General features: G+C 40.2%; 1 protein-coding gene across 8 annotated transcripts in view; it reads left to right on the top strand.

Annotated features, from left to right (window-relative positions):
- dmd (dystrophin) overlaps positions 1-23241 on the top strand; it is a 331517-nt gene that overhangs the window by 274810 nt on the left and 33466 nt on the right. For 4 of the 8 annotated variants that reach the window (XM_084713788.1, XM_084713785.1, XM_084713781.1 and 1 more), the window contains 4 exons: positions 134-197; positions 2825-2888; positions 6484-6519; positions 23020-23081. In XM_084713788.1, coding sequence (XP_084569914.1) covers positions 134-197; positions 2825-2888; positions 6484-6519; positions 23020-23081 — 226 coding nt within the window. The remainder of the gene's footprint in view (positions 1-133; positions 198-2824; positions 2889-6483; positions 6520-23019; positions 23082-23241) is intronic. The other 4 variants (XM_084713787.1, XM_084713784.1, XM_084713782.1 and 1 more) reach the window with 3 other exon arrangements.

Genomic DNA, 23241 nt, shown 5'->3' with positions numbered 1-23241 from the left:
AGTTTATTCCGAGGGTTGCATTTCTTCTTTTCCTATGAAATATTTTAAGATACTTCATTTCATGTTGTCATTTTTAAATAAGATAAATCTATCTATCTATCTAAACAAGTTTCTCTCCATCTTTCTCTATCAGATGTCCATCACAGAACATCTAAAGCAGCTGACAGATGCTCACAGAGACTTTGGCCTTCAGCACGGTGAGTAAAACACGCTCACACACACACGCACACGTACCTGCATACATCAGCTTGTTGACAGCTGACAAGATACTCAAGAGGTTGTGTGTGTGAGTAAGAGATAAGACAATGTGTTAGACAAAATGAGGCGCCCACCTACTGACAGCATCTCACTCAGCGGCGCTCAATAAGTGACGTGTTGGCGAGAGAGAAAGAGTGACACAGCACCTGGCTGTCACCAGGTCAGTGAATAACTGAATAAACGATGAGACACAGAGAGCATATAAACACCGTCACTCATTTGGCTGCTCATTGAGCCTGTGATGGTGTATCGATCTGTTTATGCAACTTGTTTTTCTAGTTTTATCACTGAATTCCAATATGACCCAGCGCTTAACCTGATATGACCGAGGCGCTCATCCATATCACAGTCACATATTGATGAAGGCCCCTTATCGATTGCTGAATTGATGAAAGAAATCTCTCCAGCTTCTTCAATGTCAAAAGCTAGCTTTAAAAAACACTGACAATGCACTCATTTTGTTATTTTATGGGCCATTTGTTTTGTTTCTTTTGGATACTTGACTGTTTGCTGAACCCCCAACAGAAACCATCCAATTATAACTCAGCCACCATGACAAGGCGCTGCAGACCTGTCGATTTCTCAGTATGCTAAAGTGTGGACGTTGTGTCTTTTGCCTTTAGCTTTCCCAAAACCAAAAATACAACAGAAGTGTAGGGACTGGATTAAACAGTGTGTTTACAGCGGTAAACTAGCAGCATATCATTAGCGAACAACATTACAGGTTAAGTTAGAAAACCCTCATGTAAGACCAGCACATCTATTGTGTTTTATCCAGCCAAGATGTTACTATATCAGAGTTTATTCTAATGTTAACAGCTCTGTTCTGCTTTTTATAAACCTGTCTAACAGCAGCCATTTTGACATAAAAGAGCAGGGTAAACACAGGTGTTATCAATGATACCAATTATGGCTCCATTCCATTCGGGTCAAACAGAGTCAGGGTGCTGCTATTGTGCGTGTTGGCTCGCTGGAAACTTGTGTAATTTTTAACACCTGTGTTTACCCTACTATTTCACGTCAATGTGAGCAATCTTTCGGGAAATTTAGATCATGTGGCATTTGCCAAATACATAAACAAGTCCTCATCTGAAAAAGCTTTTCTGTTGTGAAAGTGAAACATTATGTTCAAAATACAACAGCATTTTTTTTTTCATATAAAATTATTCATATAACTTAAAGTGTTTCTGCTTTCTGTCTTTAGGAAAATAAAATAAAAGTCACAGGTGCAAAAGAAAATGGCATGAATTGTCTTCAGCAATCAGTGCTTGAATTATGCACGTGCAAATACAAAACGAAAGGAATGCATCAGTCTTTTATAATCTAAATAATCTGTTACGGTATCAAAACATTTTTAATTGTGATATTGTATATATTGCACCCCTAATTATTACTAATAATTACATTATAGTTTAACTTTTATTGATGATAATTATGCATGTTTCCAGTTCAAGTACATTTTTCACTCACATTTTAAAATGATACAGGCAGACAACCATTTTCAAAGAAGCAAAGGTATCGTTTTCTCATAGACAAAAAACAACTTTCTCTTGCACTAAGTGTCGTGATCACTATTATTTGAGTCAGAATACATGAAACATTGCAGATTTATGATGTATACGCTTGTGAAACCGTAAGTATGAGATTTGAGGATGTCCACCTGGAGCCACTCATCAAACTGCTTGCTGCTTTTCCTCATCAATTCTCTTTAGTTTAATTACAGCTCATCTGCGGGGTAATTAAAAGACCACAGATAACAAAAGATCACAACATCGCTCAACACGCTCGTGGCGGTGATTAAAATTGAAGAACCACAGGGGGGCTTGTAGGGAGAAAAACGAAGGAAAGAAAAAGAAACAAAAAGGGAAATTGACACTTCAAATACAAATGAAGTGGTTAAATGGCAGCAACGTATTCTGTAAAATGGTAGAATAGCAAATACGTACATAAAATATGTTGTCAAAATATCCGATGTAGGTAAAATGAAGACTCCAGCTTGATAATGGAGCTGTAACAGATATAACAGGACAGATAGAGATGGTGATGGCGTTATAATAAAGATGACAGTGATGATGATGCTAATGTGAGAGCAGTGAGGTTGGACATGTTTCTCACTGCTGTGTTGATATACACCACGTGTGCTCTGGCAGCCGTCCCACGATGCATCGTTCTGTTTTTAACTGCAGCAAATTTTACCCGTGGGGCACAATAACGCTTATACAGCGGGTAGTTTCAGCCAAGCCGTCTGATTGGTCAGAGACGCGTTCCAACTGTGCTGACAATTCCCAGAAAGCACAGGCTGCTTTAATGGCTGGCGTGCCAACTCTTGTGGGCATAATAAGTGAGATAATTAGCAATATTTCTTGTTTTTCTGCTGTTTTTCATTATATTACTTTGAGGAAAACTTTTCATTCCACGTGATGTTTTGGTTAACTGCTGCATACACACTTCCTGCATGCTTTTGTTGGGCCTACAGGATGTTGATTCTGCAGTAAAATGTGTGTGTGAAAAGTTAAATAGCCTGCAGACAGTTTGAGCAGTTGTGACCCTTGTTTCTCTGTCTCAGCAGGATCTGTAGAGAGCCCCTTCGAGCAGGGCATCTCCCCAAACAACGTGCCCTACTACATAAAGTAAGTACTGACCTCTGAGCTGCAGACCAGCGCATCCTTTCGCTGCGATTTATATAACTGGTCCTCTAGACTACACACAAATTCTGACCTGACTGGCTCGTTTTGCTGGAATTAGTTCTAGAAAGGCTGACTGATGCTCCACTTTGGCTGACATTTTGATTAAACGTCATGGAATAAACACAACTAACCTTTTAACTTCGGATGCTTTGCATTGATGCTTAAGTCACTAAAGGCTAAAAAGATCAGAAATGTCTTGAAATTAAGGCTGCAACTAATTAATATTTTCATTGTTTATTAGTTGACTATTTTTTCTATTAATTTATTAGTTGTTTAGTCGATAAAATGTCAGGAAATGGTGAAAAATGTTGATCAGTGTTTCCCAAAGCCCAAGATTACATCATCCAATGCCTTGTTTTGGCTACAATCCAAAGTTAAGGAGTTCATTGTAATAGAGGGCTAAAGAAAACAGAAAATATTCATTTAAGAAGCTAGAATAAGAGAATTTTGACATTTCTTTACTTTAAAAATTCACTCAATTTTGTGAGTAGCAATAAGGGGAAAACAACTAGCATCTTATTATACAGCCCTGTGTTACAATGATAAACCTTGTAGTTTGTGACATGTTCTACGGGATCGCTTGGATCTAATTTCTTTGTTTACTTCGAGTGAATACAGAAATTTACAAGAGAAATTGAAGTGACCCTGAATACAAAACATACAAAATTACCACCAAATTTTCAAAATATTCTTTGGCAAAAACGGCCTTTTGTCTTTACCCATCACTGGGCAAAAATATCGAATCTCAAAGCAGCAAAATCTGTACTTTTTCAGCCTCTTTTCTCAAACTCATTTGTTCAAAACACGGTATATCAAAGTCTGTTCCATCTCTTCATATTTATGGATATCAACTTCTCTAAATCTCTTCAACAACTCCACGGTCCCTGCATATTTCAGGAGAAGAGAGCCGATGATTCATTTCTATGAAATGTTCTGCAACTGGAAGTCTCTCTTTTATACACCGTGTAGCACTTTTAAGTTTCACTATTCCTGGTTGGAGTTCTCACACAAGTCATGTCAGTCTTCTGTTAACATACCCATGTGGAACAGGATGTGTAGCAACGGAAGAACAGTGGAACATAAAAGTACTAGGCTACAGAAAAGTACATAAAACTGGAAAAAAAAAAAAGATATTCAACCAGTCATACAGTCATTCCCAGATAACATTAAAGCACCAAAGCAGATCTGAACAGATGTGTCGGGCTGGAACAGTTTTCTCTGAGACCAACAGGAAAACATCTGTCTTGGTTATAAAGTATTCATCAGTCATATTTTATCATTTGCTTCATGAAGGGATGAGCTTTTTTTCCTACCGGTTGCTGGACATCAGACATGGAAACAGTATTCCTCACCCTAGAGCTATTACAATTTTGTACATTTCATGATTTGTTACTTTTATTTCATTTTTAATTATTGTTTTCAATTAAATTTTTTATTAGTTTTGGTACTGGTTTTAGTTTTTTTGTCTTATAACAGATAGTATTTGTCAGGGAAAAGTTCAGACTAGGTATTACAATACAAACACTTTGTAATTAAAACACTAAAGACCTTTCCTGGGTATTTTTTTTTACATTATTTCAGTTAGTTTTGTCATTACACACTTTATTCCTTAAGTGTTGTTTTAATTTTTTTTATCTCTGATAAAATGTTTTTCAGAATTGGTTTTAGTTTTCAGTTAACTATAGTAGCCTTGTCTTGCCCCTTGGCTTCCATACGATTAGTGTCTTAAAATCTTTGAATTCTTTAACATGATCAACACGATGTAAAGAGCTGAAGTCATTGTCAAACTTAATAGACTGTATTTCTGCAACTCCGCTGAAACTGTGATGTTAGCCACATGGGTTTGTTGAAAACAAGTCCCCTTAGTTCAGTCTCAGCCTTTTCCCTCCTGCTGACAATAACACGATCGTCTTTACAAGGCGCAGAAAATGTGTTAAAACTTGTATTAAAACTTATATAGCAATATTTCTCCAACAGCAGTCTGTTGTTCCCAAAAGAGTGCGTGGTAGGTCAAAAAATCTAGACATTATTTACTTCATTATGTCTGGAAACATGCTTGTCGAGCAGTTGAGTCCCTGTTTGCGCTGCAGTGCCCTGGTGAATGCTGGGAGACTGTTTACTACTCATCAGCAGATAGCAGAAGTTTTGGAGGTGGGGTGTGTTAACACACTAGTAAGCACAGTCTTACATCTTCAGCTTCAGCGCTGCAGGGTGCACACACAGTCGTCTAACAGTTACAGCAAAAGAGTGTTCACGTGTGAAACATCAGAGATAATTAGGTAAATGTTTGATCTGTGAACCCATGTGTAATTATTTAAGTACAAACCTTGGGAGACATTTTAAGGGTGCTTTATGTTGTTGTTGTTTTGGAAACGTCGTCATTCATTTAAATAGTGTAGAGTAATGCTATAATAAAAGTAGAGCAGCTTTAAACCCTTTTCAAACCTGCCAGACGGCAGCGGCTTCAACTTTACAAAATTATGCTGCTTGGCCGAGCAGGAGCTTCCTATTGTTCCAGCAGCATAATTCCAAAACCTCAATATTCTGATAAATGTCCCACTGGACCGAGAGCCCCTTTGTCCGTCAGCCCGTTATCCCAAAAACAAAACCCAATTTGACTGAAGGCCATTTGTTCTGAAAGTACCCACTGGAGTTTTTTTGCCCTGTGTATTAGGCTCAGTCACACCTTGGCCAGCCTTTATAATAGTGAAATTTTGCGGCACGATTTTGCTAACTGACAGGTAGCAAGCTAGTTAAACATTAATAAAGCTATTTTCCATTTTATTTGGATGTCAGGAAAACCTTTGTTGTGCTTTATAACAACGCATTACACAGTATTTTGCACATAGAAACACCATAGCAACATGTTCACAGATCAAAGTTGGACAGTACTGTGTGTGTGACTGATTTAATGAGACAAAAGACAGAGGCGCCAATAAATGGTTTATTACTACTGCGTTCACTGCTGTTGAGGCGTGGAGCAGCCATCTTGGATTTTGAGTTTGGGGTTGACTTTCTGAGTCAGAAATGTCTAACTGGGAACTTTGAAATTCCCAGTTCAAATGGAACGCAAGTAAATAAAAGTGAATGGCACAATATAAAGAAATCAGAAAAGACATTCATAGAGCGACTGTGGCTGACTTGCGCTGAACAGCTACAATAGTTCACCATCTAGAAGTTACATAGTGACGTCACCACCTCACATTCCTAACTCATTGGTCAGAACAAGCCTGCAGTGTTATTGGTCAAGCTCGCTTCCTGCTTCCTCTGCAGCCAGAGTGCACCGGCTTGGTAATCAGCAACTAGGCTTGGTAATCAGCAACCAGCAACTTGGCGTGTTTGAGTTAACGCTTGATGACTGTGTGAGGGAGACTGCATGTAACTGGCACAACATGCTTGATCGATCTCAAGAGTTTTTACTCTTGGTTTGATGTGGGACTAACTGCGAGTGAGACCAACAGCTTGGAGGAGAGAGGAGGAAGGAGGGAGGGAGGGAGGGAGGGAAAGAGAAGTGACAGATTCTTCTCTCCACATGCAGAGAGAAAGCTGGACCTGACCAGATGATCGAGACCCTGTGAGTGCCCCCTGACCACACACACTCAGACACACACCTGTCTACACACGTTCTTCAATCTACAAAGCATGAGCGCACAATAAATATAAAGGAAACATACATATCGACACACACAAACATGCATTATGTGGCCAAAAGTATGTGGACTCCCAAACATAATTTTTGTAAATTTGAGGTATGTTTATTTCACGTGAGTAGTTTCATTTTATGCTGTTTTATAAAACTACTACTGTTACTTTGCAGATTATGAATGCTCTGACAAATTCTTTTCATTGTCAATTAATCTGATGTTCTTAATGAATCAATTCAGTGTCAGGTCTAAAATCCTCACATTGGAGAAACTGGAATGAGGAAATGCTTCTTATTTTGTTTATTTTTCTGCTTGAAAAATTACGACTAATTCAATATCAAAATAATTTTCTGTTTATCAGCTAGCACCGCTGCAAGTTGCAGTACATCACCCACCAGCTCCATGGTCTCGTCAGTACTGTGCATGCTCTACTTGCCAAAAAAACAAGATGGCGACCCCTGTAATGCCAAGCTTCCTTCAGAGTGGCAATCCACAAAACAAGGAGTGACATCACAGTTGGTTCACACTTGCTCATACCACTGCCTTTCAGCAACAAGAGCATCGGTGCCTGGTTTGTTGTCTGTGTTCCAGTTCATCCCAAAGACGTTGGATTGGGTTGAGGTCAGGGTTCTGGGCAAGCTAGTCAAGTTCCGCCCCACCAAACTGGAACAAATCAGGAACCTCTTCCAACAAAGTTGGGAGCAAAGTGTTGTGTAAAAACTCACTGTATGCTTCATTGGAACTGAGGGGGAAGAGCCCCAAAATAAAAGTACGCAATGTTTACAGGTATTTCCACATACTTTTGGCCATATAGCAGACTTCACACACTGCAGCAGCCAGTGTGCAAACATGCAATACACCTACTCAGGCTGTAGCCTACACACACTTACCAACACACCCACACTGTGTGTGTCATGCATACAAACACACTCTGATACACATTCAGGGCACAGTGTGACAACATATGGTCGACCAACTGCTTCTCGTGCTCGATCACTTGTCTGCTTCTGGAGATGATTTCCTCAAACCTGCATCATCCACCTTGCCACACACACAGACACCCTATGAGAGGGTGTGTTTGATTTGCCTCACTGCAAGGCAAGCAAGCTCCCCTCACTTTAACTCCTACACACACACATTCAGCCGCAAAATGATGTCCGGCTGCTTCAAATCAGTCATCGGGACTTGTTTGATGTGTTGAATCCACCGCTCCCCGTCCTCTTCCTCCACCTCGGTCTCTCATTGTCTCCCGGCTGTGTACACACACCTACACACACTCTCAGGTATAAAGACATGCTGTTGTGGTGGGATAAAATAACAGTTGAGACTTGCCGTTAAATTACAGGCTGTTCTTCTCTCTTTGCTGGTGCAACATAGCCTACATTTCTCAAGCCTTGAACACTGATTCCCAAAGCAAAGAGACCCCCCTCCTCCTCCTCTTCCTCCCCTCTCTTTCTTCCTGTCTCTCCTCTCTTCTCTCTTGTGTGCCTTGTAAAAGCAAAAAAGCACCCTTCTTCTCCTTCTGCACCTCCTTTCCCTTTTTGTCTCTTCCTCCTCTCCTATCTTTCTTCTTTTCTGTCCCTCTTTCTTTCTCTTCTCTCTCTTGCATGGCCTTGAATGTGGGAATCTGTGTCTTGAAAAGCAAAGAGCCTCCCTCCCTCTCTCCCTCCCCCCTCTCTCTCTCTCTCTCTCTCTCTCTCTCTCTCTCTCTCTCTCTCTCTGTCAAGGAGGTGAAAAACCTCCTCGGATGGTGTCGAGGCTCCTTTGCTTTCAGAAACAGCGGGATGGGGGGAAGGGAGGCAGAGGCAGGGAGCCTGAGCTCCGCCTCGTCTAGCTGAGCTGTGTCAAGTTTCACAGAAGCGGGCAAGAGAAGGCAGGAAGTGTGTAGATTTAAAATTTCAAAATAAAGTGTTGCTTCATTTGGCCTATGTTTAGCCATGAATAGTCAGGGTGGATTTGGCCACTTGGGGGCCTTCGGGCAAAAATGTCACTAGGGGACCGTTGTCATCTTGATGTTAGTTGATATTGTATGAAGTTGTGCATATTCATAAACAATTTTTTTAGGCTATCAACTAAGCACTTCCTTAATATGAGTGTTTTGGGGTCCCATTAGTGTCTGGAGTTGCCCACTTTGCAGGATTGGTAATTGATTTTTTCAATACATAAGAACTCATTGTTATGTGTCAATAAATAGAAGTGATTTTGTGTCACAGTGCTGAGTCTGACATTGGCAGACACTGACAGACAACAGTGGTTTTAATTTTTGATCAAAATAATTGCAAGGGACAATTCAGTAGTCCCTGGATACTGACGGGGACATGTCTTTTCTGTCCCTACCCAGTTCTATGACTTTGAATGAATGGGATGCATGGAAATGACAGTTCCTGTGGCCAATGGTGAATGTTGTTGGATAAGATGATTTTATAGAATGATTTAACCACGTGTTGCATTTTCAATTTCCTGTTCCCATAATTTCATGGTAAATAGGTGGTAATTACTAAGTAATATGTTTGATATTTCTTAAATATTACCCACAGATCACCTCCAAATCAGCCCCAAATTTCATGCTTAATTATGTGCCATTTAGCAAGCACTGTTTTCATGTACTAGGACGTAGTTACCTTTTCACATATTTTAACTTTCCTCTAAATTAACTGTAAATTTACTCCAAATTTCATGGTGAATATGTGATAATTAAAAAGTATCATAAGTGAAATTTATTAGAAATTATCCTGAAAGCTGTCTTGCCATTATTTAATAATTCTGTCACACTTTTTATGTATAAGCACTCAATAGCTAGTAATTTCATTTACTACATTTTCAGGAAAGTAATCTGCGGGTAAATACAGAGAAATTTCAAATATGTCACTTTGTAGTTACCACCAACTACATTTAAATGGTACTTGCTAAATTTCACATACTTGAGCATTAAATTTTTGAGTAATTTCTGGGTAATTTCTGAGAAATGCCAAATATAATACTTGGTAATTACCATCTATTTACCGTGAAATTATGGGCAATGGAAATTGAAGTGTTACCACATTCTGCCATCCACCTAAAGGTATGTGGGGGCAAAAATATCGATGTGAATAGATTTTTATTATTGTTTTCATGTATTTTGTTTGTCAAAAAAAGTTGTTTTTGTAGTTGAAGCTTTTATTTTGAAGCAATGAGCGGAAGCGGTGTTTGTTGTATTCCGGAGCGATTGACCCTCGTGTGTCGCTGGCCAGTCAGCCTCTGCAACCCACCGCTGCCGCTTGCAGAGGAACACACACCGACACACACACATACACACACACACGTAGGCTGCACACGGTAATCTCGGACGCCTCGCTCCGGTGGTAGAGGACGCTTTGGTCGGACCGCGGAGGGGGTCGGGATATCGCCTCGGTTCTGCCCGGGAATCGGTTCATCTCTACCGGACGCGGAGCGCTCTGATCGGCCGGCGATGCGGGAGCAGCTTCGGAAGTGAGTGCGGGGCTGGGGACCGTTTATGGTGGTGATAAATAATGGTGATGGTAATTGTGCTGGTCGTAATGCAGTAAACCTGTTCACACAGACAACACATTGGCTGTGGGGCTTCACGGCCAGCAGAAAACACTCATTATTTCACATGTTGACCAGATTCTGCGCAAAATAGACTTAAAAACTGGAGAAAGATGCATTCAAATTTCATTTTGGACGCGGGGAAAAAGATGATCTCCTTGCTTGTGTGCTGTTAACCCAAAAATGCAAGTCTATGCAAAATGAATGTCACCTAGCCTGTTCAAAATGGTCAATTTTGAAGCATACAGCAAACATATTAAGAAGTATGCTTATAAAATATGTATTTGCATGTAAGGAATAGAGTATATGGTGCATGTAAAGGAAAACAGGATGTCAATTTTTCCATGAAAAGGGAGGAAAACGGTAGCCATTAAACCCAACCAGCCCTCTTCCATCGCAGCGGCTGCTGGTCGTTATTGTTGCCGGGGAATGAGACGAGGTGTGCGGCCAGTGAGGCTCTTCGACCCGCTGTCCCCTCCGGATCCCCGAAACGTACATTTCTCTAAATCTTAATCCTTTCGGTGCACTGTGTCTCTGGCATGTTGGAGAAAAAAGGACGCTTTAAAGCACTGCAAACGGAGCTGTGCGTGTGTGTGCTGCCTGCGTTTATTTGCCCGTATGTGTTTGAATTTGGCCCGACGGGGATTTGTGTTAATTTATGCGTGTGTGTGCTGCGTTGGCTGAGCCTTTTTTGCAAGAGAAAAGACGAAGCCCTGCCGAGCAAAGCAGCAGCAATGTATCACTGTGTTGCATTCCTTCACAGTCACAAACCGCGCACACGGACGGAGGTGCAAACACAATCACCTCCGTGCCAGCGAAGCAGCCCGTGTCTGGAGGATCAGTGTGTTTTTGCACAGGGTGTGTGTGTGTGTGTGTGTGTGTGTGTGTGTGTGTGTGTGTAGGTGTGTGTACGGTGATTTTGATGTGCTGCGTTGGTCTATTTTGGGCTGGGAAATAACGCCAGGCCTCATTTCTCAGCGCAAACAGTGGGGTTTTAGGTTCATGTGTGCTGTTGATGGTCATTTTTTGAAGCTGTAAATCGGGATGTGGGTGTCCTGCACTGATACTACATGGATCTGTGTGTGTGTGTGTGTGTGTGTGTGTGTGTGTGTGTGTGTGTGCGTGCGTGCGTGCGTGCGTGCGTGTGCGCATGCACTTCAGGAGTTGGTGAAATGAGAACAGAGGATGCAGGGCTTGCTGGTGCAGATTTTTGGCACCGATGTGATTGCAGGTGTGTGTGTGTGTGTGTGTTTGTGTGTGCGTGCATGCGCGTGCACACTTATTAAATACAGCTGATGGATAAAAAGCCAAAACACACACACACACACACACACACACTCAACTCCAGGTTGCTGGATAGTGGTACTGACATGCTCAGGCATGACTGCTATGGCTTGTGTGTGCACTGTTGTAGATGATGATCAACCACAAGCTCTATTTCTGCCTAATCGGTGGTTTTCAGGGAGAATTTCTGCATTCAGAGACGGTGATGGAAGAAACTTTCCCACATTCAAGCCGCAGGCCCTGTTCTCTTCAGGTGTTGTGTTTGAATAATAAATTATATTGGCATCAATAAGACATTTGGATATTTTTGCAACAATATATTGAAGTAGTCCTGAGAAAAAGACATTTTGAGCAGCAGCTGTCAGAAAAGTTTTAATACGATACTTAATAACCATCTTCCTCAGTCCTCAGGGGATAATTAGCCCTCCAAAATCCTGCAGCTCAAAGCCCAAAATGTAAAATATGAATGTCGGCCGTGACAGAACAAGAGAAGAGCTTCCTCTGTTTTCTTCTTCCAGACTTTCTGCTGGAGACTTCATAGCAAGCCAGATCCACCATCACTGTAGGAAAATTTCATCCCATATTTAATGTATGCATGCAAGTAGCTTCTGTGCAGACTAGTTGCCTATTATTTCTTTAAATCTATTCTAATTCAAAACAAGCTGTTGAGAGTGAAGTGTCATTAGTCAGGCTGGGAAGATGACCTGCACACAGATGCACAGATTGTAGCTGTGATGAAGATGCTGACAACAGATGTTGCTGCTTTTAAATAGAGATGAGACTGAGCCAGTATCTGTATCAGGGCCCAACACTGACGGAAGTCATTCATTGAGTATCGGACTGCCAAACACCATTACGCAAGTGAAATTACACAAATTCTACACACTTTGCAGACTATTACTACTAATAATAATGTTATTAACAAAACATAAACATCAAGAAAATCATTATCGGCAGATATCCAAATTCAGATATCGTATCGGAACTGGAAAAAAGTGGATTGGTGCATCCCTATTTTTAAAAGAGTTGATGAAGTGTCATCTCTAATGACTTATATTTAACAGTGGTTTTCAAGCCAAAAGCATCGAAAGATTTTCTCCCCTCTCCTTTCATGCATTTTCTCATTGATTATTACAGCAAGCGGCAGAGGCTGTGAGAACAAAACATTCGCCAAAAGGTCACAAAGTAAAACGTGTGAGGACTGAGTTTGTTCCATTTGTTCAAAGTTGATCTGCTGCAGCAGTATGAGGACTGTATGTTTTTCACGTTACATAATAAGGTTTATGGTGGCCAGGCCCTCGCTCTCTGTGCATGCAGCTGGTAATATATAAATGACTCTTGTGACAAAGCCATCGTTTTCACTGGTGCGGCTTCAGTTCACACTGCAGTTAGCGCTCAGCTAATGCAGCACTCATGCTGCAGAACATATGAGCTGTATGACAGTAGTGATTGTGCTCATTATTGATCAGTATTTCTACTCTTACTGTGTAGAATTGGGGAAAAATGCAGTCAAAATTTCCTGAAGCCCAAAGTGATGTAATCAAAGTCCTTGTTTTTTCTTAGCAACAGTAAAAGTGCTAAAAATAACTTTTTTTCTGTTTCTGATGCGTTTCTTGAATTCTTGAAAATTCCAGAATCTATGAATGTGCAAATGTTGTGCATTATAAAACCTTAACAACTCAATGCAAGATGTTTCCTATTTCTCTCAAAAGTTAATTCTCACTCTGTGTGGACTGCAGGGTTCAAACTTACACAGTACAGTCATGTAAGTTACATACTGAATCATGATTGGCTTCAAATTAGTTGCAGGTTTGTCCAGGTGTTAAACTTAGATTTAAAGTAGACTTGAGAAATACAAATACAATATAAGTTATAACAATATCGTAATATGTTATTTGTGTTTACCCACTTAGTCATTACATTACTGATGATTATTTCTTTTTAAAAATCATTTTGCTAATATTATAATACAAATAGTCATGCGGTATCTTGTCAAAAACCCTGCAGATGAATATGAAAACAAATACATTTTGTTTTTCACTTAATCTTTTCATATATTCATGATGCAAAAGTTCCCGAAAGTTCACAATCTAGATCAGCATAATAATAATAAAAAAAAAACTAATAGTTAGTTGCAACACTTGCAACATTTCAAGGATAAGACTGGTGATGTTCTATTTTTTTTAGTTTTCCGTGTAAACTCCAATGTTGATTCAAACCGATTAAAAAACACATCAAGAAGACAGACTGCTGCACTTGCTGACATGCTCCTCTATTATAATGAACACACATGCTGTAATTTATTTTTGATTGAGTCCCACATACACCATCCCGCTGCTGGAAATACTCACTCAAGCATCAAATGTGGATTAATCCGCCACTAAAAATAGTCCCGCACAAATGCAGTATTTCCTCTTATTTTAGGAACATTTGATAAAAACTACAGTGACCAGCTGTTTTAGGTAATTACTGGGCCATTTTAACAGTGTTTCAAAAATAGTAACTCTAATCTTTCAGATAAATTATCACAAAGACAATAATTAGAGTTGTCTTTCAGCTCTGTGGGATCCCTCATGTTTTGTTGGTTCTCTTTCACAAACAGCTTCCCCTCATATCCAGCTGATGAATATGGCTTTCATGCTTTTTAGCCCGCTTTTTTTCTCTTGTTCATATTACATCCCTGAAGGCCATTGTCTGAGCTCATTCAGACGCCTGGTGTGCAGGAAACATTCTGTCAAGGCTCACTCGCAATGATAGGCAGAGGAAGACGTCGCCATAGCCCATAAACCACCTTTAATCATTCATCCAAGAGCCATAATTGACTGCAGCGAGAAGTGACACTCCTGTCTCTGTGCGGATCCATTATTTAAAACGCCTATCTGTCAACGCCGCAATAAGCTATTCAGCTGCCTGTTAACTGCAATATGTACCATTGTGTGTTCGCGAGTGCGTGGGTGTGTGTGTTATTGTGTGACGGCACGTGTGTGTGCGTTATCGCTGTCAAAAAGTGACTGCAGTTCCACCCAACTTTAAGTTATGCTGCACGGAGGAATGTGTTGTATTTCTGGGTGAAAATAATACGATCAGAAACAGAAACAACTTTTTATAGTGTAGCTGACGTCTCAAACGTGCATGAAAAATGGCTGAATATGACATTTTAATGATAACGAACTTTATTCTCATTTGGAGCTCATCCCACCACATGCAAAGCTTAATCTTTATTAGCCTGCTGCACTGATGGAGCCACGATGGATTGAAATAACTCAACGATTGGATGGATTGTCATGCACATTTATTCCCCAGAGGATGAATCCCACCTGATATATTAGCTGATCCTGAAGTATCTGTATCTGTAACTGTTGGTCGGCTTTTCATGAAATCTGTGCAGACATTGTTCCCGTCGGGATGAACTGTAATAACTGATTTTCCAACTAGTGCAGGGTGTCAGACTCATTTTAGTGCATTTGACACATACAGCCTAATTTGATCTGAAGTGGACCAGGAAAACCATTACATAATAACCTGCAGGGCTACAAAGAGTAATTATTTTCATCATCATAATCTGTTGATTATTTTATTGATTAAATGTTTAATTGTTTGGTCCATAAAATATAATGAAATTAAATGAAAAATGTCCATCTGTGTTTCCCAAAACTAATTGTGAAGTCCTCAAATGGCTTGCTTTGCCCACAACCCAAAGATATTCAGTTTACTGTCAGAGGAAGCAGAGAGTTTTGACATTTTTGTCCTCAAAAAATTACTCAAAGCGATTATTTTTAATTAATTGGTGATTAATTTAATCATATTGCAGCTCTAATCACCCATAACGTTCAACTCCCAATTTTTTCCCTTTCTTTTACCACAAAGAAACAAAAGTAAGAAAGTAGAAAGAGTTCATGTTGTTGCATGTTGCTCTGCTGTGTTTCTACAGAAGCCCCCAGTGGACACCCCGGTATCAAGACGTGTTTGCAATCTGCAAGTTCACAATTGGATGCCACTAAATCCTCCACACGGATCCTTTAAAATGATGTGATTTTTGCTTGGATCTGTACCAAAGAAATGTTTATGCAAGACTGTAGAGTTTGATGTGTAGGCCAGGACATCTCCGCAGTACCACAGTATTTGATTTAAAATGGTATTTTGACACATATTGCACCTCCTGTGATTTTAAAATTGCAGGAGGCCATATAATGATTTCGTATGCTAACACATAATGCCAAACACACCAACACCAATCCGTCTTTATCTCTAGTTTATTGTGTTTTCTGTTTTTTCTTCTTCAGCCGTTTCATCTCAATAAGATTAAAGAGTGATTGTCTCTGCCGGTTTCTCGCGCCATTCATGTGAGGAAATCGTAGGTGGTTGAAGGGGGAGTGAGTGTTGAATGCCCCCCCCCCTCCCTCGTCAGCTTCAATCAGATCGCCCTCGAGCAAGGCAGCGAATCCCTGACTGCTGTGCCGGAGCCGCTCAGTGTGCAGCACTTTATCTTTTGACAGTTTACGATGCATTATCAACACTTTGGCTTGTCCCGGGGCCATGATACATTTTCTAGGGAGACGGTGTCAGCTTTCAAAGAGCATAAAAAAGGAGTCAAAACTAGAGATGCTTGATTCCTGCAGGCCACCATTGATATATGATTGTTTTGTTGTGTGTTTTTTTGTTCATTAATCCCAATGGGACATCTGGTGGGAAGTAATAGGACTGCAGTTCTGGATTTTGTTTGACGTATTGGAACATTGTGTGTTTGTCAGGTGTGTATCTGTGTGCTAATGTTAGAAAACAGATGCAGTATCCTCCTCTTCCAAACAAATAGCTGGCTTCCTATAGGAGGCTGGAGCTGCCGTGGGTGGTGGAGATAGATAAGGTGTTGAGGACAGGTGGGTGGTGTGGCAGAGATGGGGGCAGGGAATTAGAGGTTGAAGTTAATGCAATACAGAAATGTAATGCGATACTTTATCGATCCCTGTAGGGGAATTCTCTTTTGGCGAGCGTCTCCTCCGCACAGTGCAGGGTCAGAGACAGAAAGACACCCCCGGAGCTGGGAGGGTTGAGTGTCCCGCTCAAGGACACATGAGCAGGGAGGGGCGCCAATCAAAGTCGTCTGGTTCAAGAATAGCCTCTCGGTGAGTTACACAATTAAAAAAGATCACATAAAAAGGTTTTATGTTGCCTGTTTTAGGAGCGTTTCATGAAGGAAGATGAGAACATTGAATCCAGTTTAACTCACTTTAAAACTTTTCCAGTTTTAGATCCAGATCAAGCAATAGTGTATTTTTGAATTAGAGACTCAAAAAAACATTGCATTGGTCAAATAGTATTCTTTATTTTTCTTAGATGATCTTGATACCAAACGATTAATTGATTGATTGAGAAAGAATCTGCAGATAGGTTTCATCTATAATGAAAACAGTCATCAGTTGCAACACTATTTTTTAATCAGGGTATAAAATCAGTTAATCTCTTATAAAATCTAAGTAGGCTCAGTTTGAAATGTTGATTAAATATATCATGGGTTGTCTAGTTACTTTTGCACAATATTTTTTACCATCTATTTGAACCATATACTGCAGGTCCTGATTCTGGAATAGTGAACTGATGAGCTTAAGTTTGACTGGAAGATTTAGTATGGGATCTTAGGGAGGTGGGGTTTTTAGCAACCTGGAACTGACATTCCACTGCACATAAACTGGCTCTTCAGTCTATTTATATTTCTCACAAGTAGCAAATAAGACACAAATCCCTGCAAAAAGTCAAGTTAATAATCCATGCTTTGTAAACTAAATGTCAAATATGGACAGAGTCTTCTTCAAGGTTTTCTAATTGTAACAGGAAGTCAAACCTGTCTTGGACCAGGTTCGGCAAAAGTTAGCGTGTTCACCCCGGGGTCGTGTTTCCATCATTGGAGCTGGAGCTGATAAATACCCGTGACTAGTGCAGAATCATTTGACCTGGGAATGAATGCTTTTTTTTTTACCCTTTCCCATTTAAGAGAAGGGGATAAAACCGGCTTTACTGAGGGTCAAGTTTTGTTCTCAAGGACGTCATTTAGCGAACGTTGTGTAAAGTTCAGCTCAGTTACATTAGACACTGTCAAACTAAACAGCATGACGTCAAACTTTACAACGGTGTAGGAACACAGACTCCATTTGGGATTCATAGGAATTTAGATCATTACAAAGCATACCAGCCAAATACAGAATCTATTATTCTCTTGTCCAGCAGGACGCTGGGGCTCAATAAAACAGCCTCTCCTTTCACAGGAAGATGTATTATTCTGTGACTCATCGATTGGTTCTTAACCCCTGGGTTTAGAATCAGGGACTGAAATCATCAGTTTCATGTGAAAATAGAAGTAGCTTCTTATTACCGTTGTTTGTGTCTGAGCGGCTGATGTAAACAGCTGCAAGTTACCTGCCTTGCTCAAGGACGTCTGGGAATTGAAGTACAGCACTCGTTGGTGAGGAGCCCCCATCTCTCCGAGCCACTGCAGCGCTCCGGATGAAAGCAGCTGCGTGTTTGATGCTGCACGGTTATTAGAAGCATTTGTCCGAGTGGCTCGGAGCAGTGCGCCGATGACGAGCTGAGTGACTGAGCTACTGTTTGCACAGACTCTGAGCTTAGAGGATTTTTAAGTAGCTCTTCACCATGGGACCCCTCTCCTCATTATCTGGAGTGGGAGTGTGGGAGAGAGGCAGAGAGGCAGCAGAGAGAAAAACAAGGGCAATGCGGGAAAAAAAAAGCCCAGCATATGGATTATTATTTGTCTGCTTCTCAGACAAAGGTTAACTGCAGGTGCGCTTGTGTGCGACCAACTCGACATGTGTGCTTTTAGCAAGCCAGGCAGGGTTGCATTTGTGCACCAACTGGCCTCAGGCTTAAATTACACAGCAGAAAACAGTGCTTTGTCTGTAGAGGAACGCTGTAGTACTGTATTTTACACTGTCCTGCTATTTTTTCTAGGTGTTTGTTTGTTTTGTTTGCCACAAAGTTAGCATCTTTGCTTTTTTTAACCACTGATCCACAACACGTACTGTGTTACAGTGGTCGCCCACTTTGTACGCCCACCTTTCACACGTATGAAAGCCTGATCACACACACCTGTAGTGAAGGAGCAGGAATCTGTGTTTCAGAGTTTGTACGGTGGTGAAAAATCCTTGAAAACACGTGAATTATAATGTAGTGTTTTCAAAGTATGAAAAGTGCTTGGATTTTTGGACAAATTGTTTGAGATTACATTACTTTCATAATAATTTGCTACCTGACGAAACAAGTAGAATATTGTTGAATTCTATTACAAAACAAAAAAAGTTCATTAGTTTATAGCATCTGATTAATTGCAATGTAAGTGAAGTGATTATTTTGAGTATATGTATATAAGTATGTCATTTAGCACAGCTGTGAGGTGCTGGAAAATCTTGAAAACGCGTCTTTAAAACTGTTGAAAAGTGCTTGAATAAGACTTTGGTTTTCAGGATCTAAGAATATCTTAAGTCTTTTTTCCAGCTCCAGCTCTTTTCTCATTTTCATCTTCGTATCAGCGACAAAATGGCACCAAAATTTTGTTCTGCCTGTCACTGAATAGTCTGTAACTGTCATATATTTAAGTTAATGATGAAAGCATCACAGGCACCTTGACTGACACCTTTACTGAAGAAATGGGAATCCGTGTTTGGTTTTTACTCCTAACTAGGGCTGGGTGAGATAACTTGGAATTTATGTCACTATGTCTCTTTTTCTTTTTTATAGTGACAGTATTATATCACGGTATTACAAAAATAATTGGGGAGACTCTACTCAAAAATATGATTCTGTCTCTTTGCACTCGATTGGCAATGTCAGGGAGCACATCTCATGAAAGGAAAAATGACAAGGACTGGATGAGACATTTCAACAGCATTTATTTGGCAGAAAACCTTAAGTATATAAATGTAAGCATAGTTGTCAGTGTAGCACAGGGCATTTCTATCGGTACATTTACATACTGCAGCAGCAGACGCACACAGATCACACAGGACAGGGGGCTTTCATGTCCTCTATCAACCTACAACCTGTGGTTACTTAACTGGCCTCGACAGAGCACACAGTTTATCTTAACTGTCCCTCGATATTACAACATTCGTCCCACAACAAGTTCAACCTGCAAAATAAACAGTAAGACAACATAAAAATAATGAAACTTGCTTGCTATTTTCTGGTTACCTTAGTCCTCTACGACAGTAAACTGAATATATTTTTGTTTTTTGACAAAACAAGACATTTGAGGATGTCAGCTTGGGCTTTAAGAAATAGTGATCAAGACTTTCACAATTATGGACCGAACAATTAATAGATTAATCAAGAAAGTGATCAAGAGAGTAATCAAAAATGAAAATCATCACTAGATGCAGCCCTGCTTCATATCATCCACAAACTGGCTCCAGTATTTTATTCTAACTGGCACTGAATAGCCATTTAACTGTCCTATATTTAACTAAATGACGAAAGCTTCACAGACACCCAGATTGACACATACTCTTAAATCAGAAGCCACTTTCATTCCCAGGATCGCAGTGAGCCAAATGTCTATTTATTAACCATCTGACACGAAGTGGAAGGCACTAGAAGCCATTTCTTGAGATTCCACTGTTCTGTTCTCCGTCTCCTGTGAAGGACTTTTCAAATATTTGATGTGCTCCGAACAAAAAAACTTAATTGCCTCGCTGGTAAGACATGTGGCTTCCATTAGCTTTATGTAAACAGGCAGCTGGCACATTACCATCACATTTACAGTAGCGTCTCTCTGACACCACTCCAGTCATATTTATTTATCTCTGACATTTATTTTTCTTTGCTAAAATGGATGCACTTTGTTATTAATGCGGCTGGAATTAGCCGTCCAGATTTTCTTATCATGTTAGTACAATAATTATTACAACAGCAGCTAAGTGGAGCTAATGAGCAGGAAAATCAGCTCTTTGCTTTACAGTAGCATAATTAGTTTTTTCTGCCGTTTAGTATAAGTAGAGTTTTAATGTTTTCTAGATGGCGTTTCAGTTCAAAGTGGGTGTTTAAAGATGCCATGAAATGCAAATTAGAGCTCAGATCATGACACTCGGCTGGGATTTAACAGGAAATGTTTGGGAGGACATATGGAGAGAGTTGGCTGTTGTACAACTGCAGCGAATACTGACACCATATTTAAGGTAATAAAGCAACAAATACACAGCAGGGATGTGTCACCTTATTTAAACAGCTTCTATAAATGAAGGCTTCATTTGATAAAACAGATATCGCGTGTTTTTTTATGTGCTCCATGTGATATCAATCAAAAGTATATATTTTTTATATATGTGTATATAAAAATTTAACTTTTTAGATCCTTTCTCTGCTTCTATACAAAGAAATAAAGGCAAAACTTCTGTCAAGTTAGACATGTGATTTCTCACGGTTGACAGATGACAAACAGTCTTGACAGTGCTGACCTTTATGGGAACAGCGAGGCTAAAATGGCGATTGTAGCTTATTAGCCGCGTGTCACCAACTACTTTAATTTAACCTTCCTCTGTCGGAGTATGAACTGCTCCACAAAAGAGGTTATAATGAGACAGGAGTTAATGGTTCAAACGCGTCTCTTGAATAAACCGTGTGAACTTGCTGTCCTGCTAGTGACAGCGAGCTCTTAGCGCCATAGCCGTGTCCAAATCACTCCCTCATACACTCATTAACTACTCCCTATATAATATAACTTAATACTTTATGGTGAGCAGTAAATTAAGATTTTGGATACACGTTTATCATCGATCATTTTTCAGGTGTAGTGCCAATTATTGCATCTATTAAACGTCACAAAGTGTGAGATTGTTGGCAGGAAGTGTTGTGCATGACATGGACTCTACTTCTTTTCCATTTAGGGAATATCTGCGGCCTCTACATTGAGGATGCATGTACAGCCTTGATCTTTGGGATGTACCAGTGTCAAGACCTGCATTATTTAGTTTCTTTGTATGTTTCATATGTTCTAAATGAAAGTTTAATCAAATTATGACATAGCACATCTGGAGCTGGGAAATATTCCAGCATAGAAAAAGTGAACACAATGCATAAAGAGTGGGAAGAGTGGTGGTGGTGGTGGGGGGGTTTAATGAGGGCCAAGCTGCTCGTTTTTGCCTGGGGCCCCTGTAGGAAGTTTATCCAGCCATATTCCAATAAAGCCAATTTATTTTTGTCCATTTCTCGTAGGTGTCATCCTCTGGATTCTTCTCATTTCCACTGACAACCTCATTGTTCCGTGCGTCGTTTTAAAAACTCAAATTGCTATCAGAAGTGTTTTATTTCACCAAGTGTGACGGGTCACAAGGAAGTCAACTTGGTTAATTAGGTCTGACCCGTGAGTAGACAGATACACAATACACGACTGACACGGGACAAAATTCAGTAGTAGCTTGAATAATAGGACGGGGTTCAAGACCTCGCACAAGACAGTTTCTTTAAATATCGTCATTTTCATGACTATTCTGGTGCATGAGAAAATACACATCCCTCTGCGCAGCTCCGAAGCCGTAAATCACACACTGTGTCTCCAACACGCACACAATACACAGCCGAGTCTCCTGTGAGTGGCGAGCAGCAGTCACGAGGAGCTAATGTGTGAGGGGAGAATGACACAGCAACCATCTATCTCTCTTTCTCCCTCTGCCTCTTTTCTTTCTGTCTCTATTGCACTTCTCCGCCGCTGTGATGCAGGGAGGACGGCTGTCTTTGTGGTTTTGTGCCACGGTGGGTTGTTATTTTCCAAGATTATGAGATGGAAGGGAGAAACATACAAACAACAGGATTAGTGTCATAGTGTGGGATTTTGGGGAAGCTGATCTAATTCATCAGCGACTGAGATTCATTTCAGTGTTACCCAAAAGGACTTTTCCATCTCCTTTTGGTTTTTTAGGAAGGCAGAAACACCCGCATTAGTACGCAGCTCTTATGCTGGGTTTGAAAGACATATCTCTCTAATATTTACCTTGCTGTTGTACATAAAACCTAGTATCTGGAGGGTTTTATATGTCAATCATATAAAACCAGTGTTTAGATCTCCTGCACGTCTTCTTCTGTACATAAAGAAACAGAACAACAACTCTTGCTTTGCTGAGGTAGTAGAGCAGAAGGAGCAAACATTTCAGCTTTATTTTGAAATCTGTCACATTTTTCTGAATATGCACAGATTTTTTTTTAAAGAAAAACATTATCTACATGCATGCATTTGTATTTCCTCTGCAAGTCACCTGTAAAGAATGAGAAGAACCTGTAAGACAGCGACGTCTGCTGTCCACCTACCATGGTCTCTCTTCAGGAAGTCCCCACTTTTTGTCTTTTTGAAAAGTATTAAAACAAAATGAAGCTCATTAAAACAACACTTATTTAATATGTGTAACATCTTACAGAACTTATCAAAAATCAAACAAATGCACCCGTGTGGAAATTGGAAGTGGAAGTTTCTCGAACGCTCCTGTCACACATTCAGGTGTGCAGAGCTTTGGTTCAAATGTTCAAACAATCAGAAAGCCGAGAAATTTAGGAAAAGTTTCATTATCTGACCGTTCTGTCTCTGTCCTCTTGTCCTTTTCCAGCCACCAGACCCAGACAACATGCTGGGACCATCCCAAGATGGCCGAGCTCTACCAGTCTCTGGGTAAGTTGCTCACTCTGACAAATACTGAATGACTATCAAGATGAAATTATGAGGCTGTTAGCTTTGGTTGAGACAGAGCAGTGCAGTGCGATTCATTGAAATAAGAGATTAGCAAGTCCAATGTCCTTTGTCTTCATATCTAACTCAGTTTCTTCCTGTT

Source organism: Lutjanus erythropterus, chromosome 24, assembly GCF_056507025.1.
Source record: "Lutjanus erythropterus isolate fLutEry1 chromosome 24, fLutEry1.hap2, whole genome shotgun sequence".
Taxonomy (NCBI): domain Eukaryota; kingdom Metazoa; phylum Chordata; class Actinopteri; order Lutjaniformes; family Lutjanidae; genus Lutjanus; species Lutjanus erythropterus.
The sequence above is the reverse complement of the archived record's forward strand: the minus strand, read 5'-3'. Positions and strand labels throughout refer to the sequence as shown.